At 35.8% G+C, this 13,852-nt stretch overlaps 1 protein-coding gene across 1 annotated transcript in view; it reads left to right on the top strand.

Moving 5' to 3' along the window:
* The window catches only part of c3b.2 (complement component c3b, tandem duplicate 2), a 31,494-nt gene extending 18,765 nt beyond the window's left edge, over positions 1-12,729 (top strand). Inside the window, exons 19-41 of the mRNA XM_079413421.1 lie at positions 28-113; positions 1,664-1,803; positions 1,881-2,090; positions 2,228-2,294; positions 6,280-6,366; positions 6,512-6,715; positions 6,794-6,869; positions 6,956-7,115; positions 7,206-7,316; positions 7,981-8,125; positions 8,204-8,367; positions 8,448-8,603; positions 9,932-9,991; positions 10,093-10,183; positions 10,432-10,483; positions 10,571-10,658; positions 11,111-11,200; positions 11,297-11,402; positions 11,667-11,756; positions 11,832-11,915; positions 12,004-12,084; positions 12,159-12,306; positions 12,382-12,729. Of these exons, the coding sequence (XP_079269547.1) occupies positions 28-113; positions 1,664-1,803; positions 1,881-2,090; positions 2,228-2,294; positions 6,280-6,366; positions 6,512-6,715; positions 6,794-6,869; positions 6,956-7,115; positions 7,206-7,316; positions 7,981-8,125; positions 8,204-8,367; positions 8,448-8,603; positions 9,932-9,991; positions 10,093-10,183; positions 10,432-10,483; positions 10,571-10,658; positions 11,111-11,200; positions 11,297-11,402; positions 11,667-11,756; positions 11,832-11,915; positions 12,004-12,084; positions 12,159-12,306; positions 12,382-12,526 (2,641 nt within the window). The 3' untranslated portion in view covers positions 12,527-12,729. The remainder of the gene's footprint in view (positions 1-27; positions 114-1,663; positions 1,804-1,880; positions 2,091-2,227; positions 2,295-6,279; positions 6,367-6,511; positions 6,716-6,793; positions 6,870-6,955; positions 7,116-7,205; positions 7,317-7,980; positions 8,126-8,203; positions 8,368-8,447; positions 8,604-9,931; positions 9,992-10,092; positions 10,184-10,431; positions 10,484-10,570; positions 10,659-11,110; positions 11,201-11,296; positions 11,403-11,666; positions 11,757-11,831; positions 11,916-12,003; positions 12,085-12,158; positions 12,307-12,381) is intronic.
* Positions 12,730-13,852: the final 1,123 nt, after the last annotated feature.

The following is a 13,852-nucleotide window of genomic DNA, read 5'->3' as shown; positions in this document are numbered from 1 at the left end:
AAGTGTCTCTCCATGCTTTGATTCCAGGTTGGCTGTATTTCCAGTAAACACCGTTCTTCCTGACAGCATCACTCAGTGGGGGTTTCTAGCCGTCAGTGCTTCACCTCAGACGGGTAAAGGGCTCCACTCATCTGTCTGTGTGGCAGACCTTCTTAAATTTCTTGCACTCCTTTTTTAGTGCAGCCAAACAACAGAGCACAATTGCTTTTATACAAGTTCTATAAACTAGAATAGAATATAGCCGATATTGTTTTCTTACAACTGATACAGATTGTTTTTATGTGTTTTAAGTGTCCTGTAACTGATATGCAGAATCCATTTTAAATGATTTTATCAAAAGATATGAATTTCAAATATTTTATTAATAATGATTTAGCTTTTAATACTACATGTCAACAATTTCTGCATATGAATTATGCATATTTTAATAATTATTATTTAACTTTTCATAGTACATGATGAGCATTTTTGCATATGAACTGTAAATATAATAATAACAGCATTTATTTAGATTTTAATGCTACATTTAAAATGAATTATGTATATTTTATTAATAATTACATTATTTAGCTTTTAATTTTTAAAATAGAGCATTTAAATAATTATTTAACTTTTAATAGTGCACTTTGAGCATTTTCACATATGAACTATAAATATATGAACATTTATTTATATTTTAATGCTACTTGTCATGAATTACGTATTTTAAGAATTATTTATCTTTTCATTCTAAATGTCAAGCACTTCTGCATATGAACTATGAATATTTATTTAGATTTTAAAGCAACATCATGAATTTATATATTTTAAAATATTTTTCATGAATGTATATATTTTAAAATATTTTTCATGAATGTATATTTTATTAATAATTGTTTAGCTTTCAATTCTACAGCATTTCTGCATATGAATTATGAATATTTTGATATTAGGTATTTAGCTTTTAATGCTACGTCAAGTCTATCTGAATTGCAAATATTTTTATTAACAGTTGTTAAGCTTAAAATGCAACATGTTGAATATATCTACATATGAATTACAAATATTTTATCATTAATTATTTAGCTTTTAATACTACATGTCAAGCATTTCTGCATATTAATTAAAAATGATTTTTATTAATAGTTATTTAGCTTTTAATTCAAAATGTTTATTTACAAAGGAATTACACATTTTATTATTTAATATTTATTGTTACATTTTATTATTAATAATTTGCTATATAAATGCATCATTCATTCATTCATTCATTCATTCATTCAATTAATTTCCTTTGAATACATAATGAATATTTTTATTATAGTTATTTAGCTTTTAAAACGACATGTCAACTCTATCTGCATATGAATTGCAAATACTTTTATTAATAGTTATTTAGCTTTTAATGCAACACGTAGAATATATCTACATATGAATTACAAATATTTTATTATGAATTATTTAGCTTTTAATTCTACGTCAAGCATTTTTGCATATGAATTACAAATATTTTAATCATGTTTAATTGTGTTTAAAAATACTAACAACAACATTGACAAGAAAAATAAATAAAAAGCATTTGACTGTATCATTTTAGTAGCTTTAAAACTGTATTAAAAAGTAAAAATGTCAAAATGATTGCCCCTGAGAATGAGATCATTCCTGGTTTGTGACCGTCTTACAGGTTTCTGTGTAGCTGAACCGTATAACGTCCGGGCGTCAAAGTCTTTCTTCATAGATCTGCGGCTGCCTCACTCAGTGTCCAGAAATGAACATGTGGAAATCAAAGCTGTGGTGCACAACTACAGGAACTCAAAACTGGAGGTCAGTTTCACAACATCACACAACAACCACTCTTTAGTTTATTTGTGTCCTGACTTGAACACTGTGTCTGTTTGCAGGTCATAGTGATTCTGGAGAAGACAGAGGACATGTGCAGCGTTGCATTTAGTGGACAGCACAGGCAGCAGATTTCTGTACCAGCCGGCTCTTCCAAGCTGATTTCATACACCATCATCCCTCTGAAAACAGGAGAGCTCCCTCTACAGGTCACAGCCGTCGCGGCCTCCTTCATGGGGCAGGATGCTGTGAGGAAGAATCTGCGTGTGGTAGTAAGTGAGCTCCTAAAACCTCACGCATTATATTGAAAATATGTTAGATATGTTACATGGTACATGTTGTTTTTTTAAATTAAGTTGGTGCAATAACTGTGTGGTAATGGCATATGATGATAAATCTTGTGTTTTAGGTCGAAGGCATCCAGACAATTAAAGTGAGGAGCTTTGTGCTGAACCCCTCTGAGAAAGGAGACAGCGGTAAGACTGGCTGGAAATAATGAGTTTAAATGCGATCAATGTAATGGCAAAAAAATCTATTAAATAATTTTTAAAAAGCCAGTTTTATATAACAGTATAAATTTAATAAGATTTAAGGTATCAATATTTAATAAAATAATAATTATATATAACTACATAACACAATATAAATGGGTCTTTAATAGGGATGTAACGATATCAAAATCTCGCAATACGATATTATTGCGATATGAAGTCCATGATACAATATTTATTGCGATATTTAAAAAGAAAAGAAGACAAATGAAGAATTGGGAAAAAAATAAAATTTTGTAAATTTTAAAGTTAAATTATTCTATCTAGTGCACATTGAGAGTTCAAAGTTAAGAGCTCCAACTTATGATTCTTAAAGGGATAGTTCACCCAAAAATGAAAATTCTGTCATTAATTATGCCTGGCGCAGTCATTAATCCACATCATTAATCCACATGACACAGCTGACACAGAACAGCATACGCTGTTTACGTTCAGTGAATGCTCTCCGAAGTGGCGCTATTGTGGCGATATTGCATACAGAATCTATTCTCATAGCTTCGTAAAATTGTCAATGTCACATGGAGTATTTTACTGATCTCCTTGCTTCATTTCTGGACCTTGATCGTGTTAATTATTATTAATTATCATTGCTGTCTATGGGAGGGTCAGCGAGCTCTCAGAATGCATCAAGAATATCTTAATTTGTGTTCTGAAGATGAACGAAGGTCTTACGGGTTTAGAACGACATGAGGGTGAGTAATTAATGACAGAATTTTCATTTTTGGGTGAACTATTATTTTGGGTAAAAAAAAAAGTCAGTGAATCGACTTGTACCTGAACTTTAAAGGGGACTCAACCCTCTTTTTATTTGTGGTATACTGTCTCAGTCTAAATTACATTCACACTGGTGTTTAGGAAGCCAAACAAATTAGAATATAATAATAATAATAATGACAGTAGTAGCCATATGTTGTAAAACAATTGCAAACTAAAATAAATAAAAATTTATATTTCATAGGTAGCATTAGGGCCGTCCTTAGCTGATGCGGGGCCTCGGTCCGTTCGACAAGCATGGGGTCCGGTGCGACCGTACCAGTTGCACCGCCCAAAGGACGGCTCTGGGTAGCCTACTTTATTTTTGCATGTCTAATGTTAGTGTTCATTTTATGTCCAATACTGACGTCAGCTGACGTTGATATTTGTTGTTTTTAGTTTGTGAAACCAAAATCCAATGTTAAGTCAACGTCAAATTGGTGTCAAATACTGACTTCAACCCTATTTTCATTCTCTACCAAAATGCAAAGTCTAGCAATACTAGTTTTAACTTGTCTATAACGTGGCAAATGACCATGGAATAAGCGGGATAATCAATGGCTTGCCGTGCATTAAAGGATTTTAAATGTGCTTCGCGTCAGGTGGTTCTTTGCCTCCACGTCGTGCATTAAAATCCTTTAATGCATGGCATGCCGTTGATTATCGCTTACATATCACACTCGTAACCATGTGATATGGCTGTATTTCAGCACGGCTGATATATCGCCATGTCGCACAGCTACGAGTATGATATTGTGTTTCTATGACAGTTCAATGGCACAAGTGTGTAAATTACAAAGAGACAACAACGGAATGTTTTTAAAACCCTCTTTTGTGCAGAACTACTTCCGCAACAGATTCAAATCTGAAGTTGACAGTTTAACAGATGAGCCCCAGCCTCCGTTACTAATTTGAAAACATCACTTTAGTAACAAAGGAACATTAAGTTTATTGCATTACTGTATTAGAAGCTCACAGTATTATGTAAAGTATTGTGAGAGACTGTTGGACTGAGCAAATGTGATTACCTGCATCTGATACAGCATTCATTCTTTAGCTCAATCTCTTATTCAAAATAAAACATTATGTCTGCTGAGGAAAGAACTCTTTGTCATACTTTGCTTTCATCGGTTAAGGGTGATTTCTGATGACAGCACCGATCAGTGAAAGTAAAAATAACTTCCTTATTTACAACAGTTTCAGTCTTTAATACTCTGTCGACGCCATCTAATGTAAAATCACCATCACGAACACACACACATTTCTAAATACTAAATACTACTATTAAATGCTATTATTTATATAAAATATTATTTATTGAATAATAATATTTAATAAACAACAACAACAACCATCATAAAAGTTTCTAAGCAATTCAGTCAAAAGTACAAAGGCAGCGCACTGATGCTAAGATTTTGCCCTCACCGAAAATTATTTTCTCTGGAATAAATAATAGATTAATGAGACCAAAGACTACGCGTTAGATTTACCCAAAACCAGGGCTCGAATTGAGGGGGGGGGGATGCAGGGGGATGCAAAATGACAAAAACATCCCCTCTGTAAAACAACCATCCCCCTAACCATACCCTTTAGATTTAAAACTTACCATGCAAATTAAATGTTACAATACTCTACTTATGATAATTCATGAACTAAATAACGGCAATTGGCCAATCAGAACTCGGCACTATAACAAGCTGCGCACAAGCTGAAGTAATTTTGTCATTTTTCGCGCAAGATGGTTCAAGCGCAAGTTTTGAAGTTCTTTAATAAGACAACAGAAGTTATGATTTGTCCTTGATTAACGTTAGAATTTAAAGTCATTCCCCTGATATTATGTTATTGTGCTGTATGTGTGACTGTGATGGACTGAGAGACGATAGGAAAGCTAACATTATCGAGTCATCGACTTTGCAAAAAACAAACAAAAACACGTCTTGAGAGTCCAAAAGCATTCACTGCGCAATGAAGGAAAAAATATGTATGAGTTTGTTTTTATATTCACTGCACAAGCAATGTACTTTTCTTGAATCTCAACACGTGCGCAAGCACAAATGTGCTATTAATTTTATACACCAGTGCCGAGCAACACGGTATTTCGTTCCTTTAATATAATCAGTTTTTGAATGAATTGAGTGAGCCAGTGATTCAACGGTCCATTCAGATGGACTCACTTGTTTAGTTTCTAATTGAATCAGTCGTTTTGAATAAATAGTTTGTTTTGAATGATTCAATAAATCACTTATTAAAACAGGGACTTGCTGCCACCTACTGGTGGTATTATTGTCATCATTATTTATCCATGACAGGCCTAAACCAGCCAAGGTGCCAGCACAAAAACACATTCTGTAAAATATTGTTTAATTATCGATATTGATCAAAATTCCTGCATTACAGGTCCCAGAAGGAAAAAAAAAGCTTATAAATAATAGTTAATTTAATAAGGCTAATTCTTCAACAACAAATTACCAAATGACCAACATTAAAATGTAGTAGCACTATGCACAACAAAACAAACAAACAAAAAAAGAGTCAGTTTTATTCCTAATAAGAATATTTATTATTGTCAGCAATATTATTGTCGGCAATTCCATCTGGTAAAGACATAAATACTCGAAGACAAGCAATATTAACTTCTCCATTGTTGTCCAGTCCTAGTACAAGCAGGGTGTGATGTTATTAGTCCCGCCCCTCCTCCACTGTGATTGGTTAGCTGACTAAAAAGTGACTAAGTTTTACCCAAAGTTGAACACTCACTGTGAGAAATACTGAGAGAGGATTGATACAAACAGTGAAACGGTTGGACTCCTGTTATCACTATAATATCGCACTCCTCTCAGCCAATCAGATTCGAGGACCAGAAAGAACTGCTGTATGAATATATATATATATATATATATATATATATATATATAAACAATACACATGAAAATATATGATGTAGTTTTGTGTATATTTGTATTATTCATGTGTTATCTATTTATCTATCTATCTATGCATATTTGTGTGTAATTCATTAATTATATGCTTTCATTTATATAATGCATTTTAATTATAAAGTGCTTTTACTCAAAACACTAGGGAATTTCTATTTCTATTTAATTTGTTATATGTATATATATTGTTTATATATTTGTTGTTGTTTCCTTCATCTCAGTTGGTAGACAGCAGATAGAAGTGGAGAAGATGCAGTTGGACGCCGTTGTGCCAAAATCTCTGCCGGAGACATTTGTCAATGTCAGAGGTTTGACATTTTTTATTAAGTCATATTCATAATATTACAGTAATTGAGTATTAACTCTCAATTACATTATAGGTATTTGATTGTCGTTCTAATATGTCAGCTGTCAAGAATTTCCCAGTTTGTTTTTTAAATATAATTTCTTTAGGTAATTTGCTGGCAGACAGCATTGATAACTCCATTACGAAGGACTCTCTGGCAGCGTTGATCCGGATGCCCGGCGGGTGTGTGGAGCAGAACCTGGCCAGAATCACGCTGCCCCTCATTGCCACCCATTACCTGGACCGCAGTGGAAACTGGGACGCTGTGGGAATAGAACGCAGACAAGAGGCCATCAAATACATCCAGACAGGTGCAATGAGACTCAAATAGTGACGAGCATCACCATTCCTTCAGATATTTATCCAATAAATTATTTTTTCATACTCAGGGTATGAAAATCAACTTAATTATCGAAAAAAGGATGACTCATATCCTCCCTACGCCAAAGAAGGCACCAGCACATGGTATTAATGCCGACACATTATTGATTACAGCTTGTTGAACATTTCCCTGCAGAGTTCATCTGTTTTTACGTTTATGTCCATCTCAGGATCACTGCATACGTGGTGAAGGTTTTCTCCATGGCAAAATCATTTATTAGCGTCAATGAGAAGCATCTGTGTGGCCCTCTGGTGTACCTCCTCAAGAATAAACAGCGTCCTGATGGATCCTTTCAGGAGGACAATCCTGTCTACGACACCAGTATGACGGTGAGAGTCCATAACTGTGATTGGAGTAATTGGAGTAATCAATGAAAGGGTACAGTACTAATACATTGTATGTATGTTGTGTTGATACAGGGAGGCCTGCGCGGCTCTGAATCCAGAGTGTCTCTGACCGCATTCGTGCTTATTGCTTTGGCAGAGGCACAAAATGCTTTTAACTGCCAAGAGCCAGACCTTGACATACAGGTAACTTCATTTTTTGAATTAAACAATAGATAAATTAAATAATTAGAATAAAAGCTAAATAAATTAATAAGATAAAAAGATAAATTGAATAATTAGAATTAGAATTAAATAATACAGTTTGGATTGGTGGTATGGTTCTGTTCTGGGCAAGAACCCTTGCGCATCCATGCAGCCTAGCATGGATAAGAGCATGGAGAAGCAGCAATAACCCTCCTAGGGTAACAGAACAGAACCAACATAAATGTATTGCAGAGATCATTAATGTTCAGTAATTTAATGTACACATTTGAGAAATTAGCCTGACCCAAAAGAGAAACAGAAGGCCGAATCCTGACTGGACGAGAGGAGGAGCTAGGAATGGTGGCGGGTCATTAGCTATTGAACAAAACTTTTTTTTTTTTTTTAGGATAATATTTAGCAGCTTTTACAAAAAAGCACCTTATTCAATGTACACACAATCCTGAAGGGAGATCCACCAATAATAAATAAATAAAAAGTAATAATAAAAAGCCCACAGCATCCTTCATACCTGAAGTGTTTCCCAGTTTCCTCAGAATATCTAATATTAAGTAAACAAATGTACAAAACTAATTCATGTTGTATTACCAGGCCCAGTTCAGTGTTCAGTGGTGCTGATTTTATTTTCTCCATTTAATTGTTGCAGGACAAGTCCAGAAAAGCAGCGTTGTATCTGAGAGAGCATTTCCCCCGACTGACGAGGCCATACACAGCGGCTATAGCATGCTACGCTTTAGCAGTATCCAGCCACGGCTGCATGAAGAGCATGCTACTAAATTTAGCCTCGCCTGGTACTTAGCCTTTGGAAACAAACTAAATATCTTGCTGCTTTTGCTCTTGTCTTTCTAATCTGTATTTTCTGTCAACAGATCGTACCCACTGGCCTGACTCCGGTAATTATTTCTTCACACTGGAAGCTACTGGCTATGCGTTGTTAGCGCTGATCAAAGGTGGCCACATGGAAGAGGCAGCCGTTCCCTTTCAATGGCTGAACGAGAAGCGTGGCATTGGAGGAGGATACGGCTCTACACAGGTAAAAAACACAAGAAAACCTTCACTAATGGTCTCATATTTGTATTTGAGGTACGTTAATGCTAATTCTTCTCCCATCAGTCCACTATGGTGGTGCTACAGGCCCTGTCTGAGTACCTGGTGAAGAGGCCTCCTCCTGACGACCTCAATCTGTTGGTGCAGCTCAGTGTTCCCGGTCGCAGTGACGTACGCTGGACCTTCAATCCAAAAGTGGCATATGTGGCCCGATCATCACGGGTGCGATCTCCAGTCTTTCAAAACTTTCTTTTATAGACAAATATGGCAATATACTGACAAATGTTAAAAATGCATTATTGTAATGTGAAATTACAGTCATGAGTTTGAATTTCCTTCACTCTTGCATAAAACCGGACATTCGTTCTTAAATATACAGAGCTCTTTTATGGAATTATCGTGGTCAGATACTGTGTGTCAACCAATCAGAATAGGCTTCCACGACTGACCAATGCTACATGAACACTAATTGGTTAAGAGTGAACAGGAATAGAGAGTTGCCGTGATTCTTTGTAGACCAGAAGTCACATCTCTCTGGTTCCCTTTGAATTTTGGATTATTGCTGAAAATGATTCTGTGATTCTTACAGATGATAAACTTTACAAATGAACACAACTTTTATGACTTGTCAAGCCTAAATACAGTCGCCAGAAGTAAAAAGCGACTCCACGATCACAACATTAATGTCACCACCATTAAGCTTCAACAACTCTTTCAGTCTTTATGTAAAGGGGACATTGGATGCCAATTTTCCACAAGTTTAGGGACTTGAAATGTCTGCAACATACTCCGGTTAAAATTAGTGAATGCATTTTTATCATTGTAGGGTGGTTGTGTCCACACACTGTTATGACACATTTATATGCACCATGTAAAAGTGAATTTTGCATTCGATGTCCCCTTTACTGGAAAAACATTTTCCTGAAAGTTTGAGTTAGAATAGTTTGCAAAAGTGTGATTATAAACACAGTGAGACTGTAAAGCAGATTAATAAGTAGATGAGTTTACCTGTTCGTCATGATGACGTTTAATGTCCAGAAAACCTCTTTAGTCCAACTTAGCCACTCATTAGAAACCAATTTTTTCAAAACTATGAAAAAAATGGAGCGGCATTTAATACACAGAGCCGTGCCGTAGTTCACTGACAAGCTACACAATATGACGTTCAATATCGCAGGCGATTCATCTGCGATTCTGAGCGCGAATTGCATAGCTTGTTGGTACGGCACGGCTCAGTGTATTAAAAGCCACTCCATTTGAAAACAGGTGATGGAGATTTATTACTAATCACAGAACCGGCTTTACTGACGCATGCGCATGACAAGTGCATGTGATGTATCGTGCAGCCCTAAGCTGGTGTAATATTTATGTATTTAATGTTGTAAAGCAACATGTGCATGTGAGCTGAGAGATTCATGCTGATTTTACATGGATGCATAGTTGCATTACAAAAATGCACTTTTGACATGTGGCAGTATAATAATGCTATAGATTAAAAGAAAGGAAGTTTGGAGTGAAATACAGTAACTCAGTTTAATTATCTCTTCCAGGTGCCTCTTGACCAGAAATTCACAGTGGAGGCTTCTGGGAAGGGCAAGGGAGTTTTAGAGGTGTTACATCCCCACATCTTCACCAAAGTATTGAATTAGAATATAAAATCAAGACTTAATTTAGTTCCAAACCTTTCTCTGTCGTGCTCTATGAATCCCAGGTAGTGACAGTGTACCACCAGCTTCCTGATGTGTATGAGAACAGCACGTGTAACGGCTTTCAGCTGGACGTCTCCATCGCTGAGACTAATGGTGCGTTCTCAGCTCTGTTTTATGATTCTTTACTATGTACAGTATTACAAATTTTCTTAATTTGAATGGAAAAAGACTGTAAAAATGCTATGGTAAAATCCTTCCTCTGGGACATTTATAGATCTACTGTAATCTACTGGGACATTGAAAAGTATTGTACTGTAAAATTACATGTAAATGTTCAGTTCTTGGAAGTGAAAAAACAAAAATGATCTTATAATAAAAGATTACTCTTTAATCCATTTTAGAAAAACCCTCATCAGATGTAGAAAAGTCATACAGACTCAATATCAACGTGAGGTAAGCAGTTATAGGTAGACATCTTATTTTTTAATTGGCTAAATAAACTGGTTCGGTACCCATAATTCACTGCTTTGCACCCCCAAGGGCTCTGGAGGGACGCCAGGTGAGGATGGCGATTCTGGACATCAGCCTGCCGACCGGCTTTGAGCCTGAAAACTCAGATTTAGAGTTGGTAAGACCAATCTCATGATATAATGTGAGATTACATTAGCGGAAGCAGCTAATTCTTTAGCTAACTGTGTTGTAGTAGTCTACCTAGACAGCATCACAACTAAAGTGTCTCGAGGAACATGAAGTCTAATTTTGTGCCAAATTCAATATCGTGGAGAATTCCCATAATGCATTGCAAAAAGCTACATCCAAGATGGTTGAAAAAAGTTGATTTATAAATATTATAATAAATATATAATTTAATGCCAGTGGACTTTTTATACCCAACATTTGTGTGTGCTTTGTATTTTATGCCAAGATTGTTGTGCTTTTTGCTTAGCAACATATTAACATCAAGCTCTATTGGAATCAATTATAACTGGGTCTATTTATGTGGCACACATTTTGCTAATTAAAAAGAGCAAGGCATCTTGTTAGGTTATAGAAGTGATAATGTCTGTTGTGACTTTCTAGCTCACAAATTCGGTGGATCGCTACATCAGCAACTTCCAAGTGGTGGACAACCTGAGCGACAGAGGATCCCTCATAATTCACCTGTTTAAGGTAACCTAACAACCACCCTTATAGTTCATACTTGTTTAACATGATGTAAATGAAGGTAACATTGAATGTTTGTCTTTGTCTGAATGTCCCGGACAGGTGTCCAGTACTCAGACAGATGAGATCTCATTCAGACTGCATCAGAAATTTAAAGTGGGACTCCTTCAGCCCTCCACTGTCACAGTGTACCAATACTACAACAAAGGTTAGTACACGTTTAATTAGCTAAAGTGCACTGCTAACCTAAACCAATAAGCATAATACTTTGGCAATTAACTTACATCACACTGTTTCTGTTATCAAATTGAAGTGTGTTGTTACTTTTCTGAGCAACCGAACATGCTATTAACGGGTTAGTTCACCCAAAAATAAAAATTAGCCCATGATATACTCACTCTCAAGGAATTCTTGGTGTATATGACTTTCGAGCACTTTAGCAACATTATGCATTAAAAATCTGTTGTTTCAGATAAACGCTGTAGCAGGTTCTACTCTCCTCCTGAAGACAAACAGCAGCTTGATCAGATCTGCAAAGACGATGTGTGTCGCTGCTCACAGGGTCAGTTTAGCTGGACTAATTTTGTGTTTTCAATCAACTTCTTACCTTTAACCAGTTATAAACCTTCCTTCATAGGTGACTGTTGTGTAATGAAGGAAGACTCCTCGTCTTTCAGTAAAGAACAGAGGAAGGCCGCTGTGTGCAATGGATTACATCATGGTGAGTGTTTCTTCTGTCAAATGAATGTGTTTCTTGGGGAAAGCCATCATGATGTCACATCATCTCATCAAATGTGTCTTTTCTTCAGCCTACAGGGTCAAACTAGTCAGCGTCAGCCAGAGTCACTATGACCAGTATGAGATGGAGATTGTGCAGGTTATCAAAGAGGGTACGTCTACTAGAGTCTGATTTTCTCATGTAACCAGCCATCCGGCTCAAGGATCTCCATTTGTGTTTGTGTAGGGACAGAGGAAGGCCTGAACGAGAATGAAAGGAGGATGTTCCTCTCTCATGCAAGCTGTAGGACAGGACTTGCTTTGAGAGAGGGTCAGGACTATCTGATCTTTGGGCCTGTCACTGATGTTTGGCATGCAGGGAGCACGTCCAACAAGTGAGCAGCGTTAGTCATAGAAAATGTACGTATTATGGTTCGTTTTTCATAATTCGGTGTTGTTTTCTCTCTCAGGTATGTGTATTCTCTGGGTAAGGACACGTGGGTTGAGCACTGGCCGTCCGAGTCTGAATGTGGGGCTGGATCCGCACTGGAGGTGAAATGCGGCGAGCTGAAGAGCTTCGCAAAGGACCTGACAGAAATCGGCTGTCAGACTTGAGACAGATGTTGTTTTTTTAACATACAGTACTAATGGCAAAACTGTGCATAAAAAAAACTGCTACCAAAAATACGCTAATTGACAGTCATTTAATGCTTCGTGTGTAACAATGTGTGTAAAAACAAACGAATACCTTGAGGTCATATTATACTGTGTATCAAAAATAAGTGATAAAGGTAAGTGTTACAAAACGGTGCTGTTATGTTGTAAATTAAAAAAAAATTAATCCTTTAAAATTATTATGTTTATTAATATAGTGTGAAGCAATGTGTAATTTAAAATGCGGATATGTGGACAAAAAATATTTCTCGTGTTTATGAATTAAGAATTTGTTCCCAAAAGTAAAATGAGGGAATGAATTAGTAAACATGACCATGAATTAATGGAAGTAAAACACTTAAATGAATACAACATAGGCAAAATTTTATGGAAATAAATAAACTAAATAAATTAATTTAAATCAATTAAAATGAGGGAACAATAGTACAGCATGACCACAATTTAACTCAATTAAAACAATGAAACACACTGGTACAATTTGGCTACTATTTAACATAACTAAAATTAATCAAATGTGGCTAAGATATAAGATTTTATATTAAAATGAAAGAATAAATTAATACAATGTGTCACCATTAAAAAATACATAAATAAAATTAGAAACAAATGCCGCCAGATGGCGCAATTTAACAAGTATAAGCTGACACATTCAAGTGACATCCTCCTTTCCAGTATGTTGTTAAAAAAGTCAGACATCACATTTCAATTATATTCAATTATATATATATATATATACACACACACACACACACACACACACACACACACACACACATATATATATATACAGTCATGGCCAACAATATCGGCACCCTTGGTAAATATTATCAAAGAAGGCTGTGAAAATTAATCTGCATTGTTAATCCTTTTGATCTTTTAGTTTAAAAATTCACAAAAATCTAGCCTTTCATTGGATAATAAGAATTTAAAATGGGGAGAAATATCATTATGAAATAAATGTTTTTCTCTAATACACATTGGCCATAATTAATGGCACCCTTTTATTCAATACTTTTTAAAACCTCCATTTGCCAGTTTAACAGCTCTAAACGTTCTCCTATAATGCCTGATGAGGTTAGAGAACACCTGACAAGAGATCAGAGACCATTCCTTCATCCAGAATCTCTCCAGACCCTTCAGATTCCAGCTCCATGTTGGTGCTTCTTCTCTTCAGTTCACCTCACTCATTGTCTACAGGGTTCAGGTCAGAGGACTGGAATGGCCAGCAGAAGCTTGGTTTTGTGCTCAGTGACCCATTTTTGTGTT

The sequence above is a fragment of the Barbus barbus genome (genome assembly GCF_936440315.1).
Source record: "Barbus barbus genome assembly, chromosome: 49".
Lineage (NCBI taxonomy): Eukaryota > Metazoa > Chordata > Actinopteri > Cypriniformes > Cyprinidae > Barbus > Barbus barbus.
The sequence above is the reverse complement of the archived record's forward strand: the minus strand, read 5'-3'. Positions and strand labels throughout refer to the sequence as shown.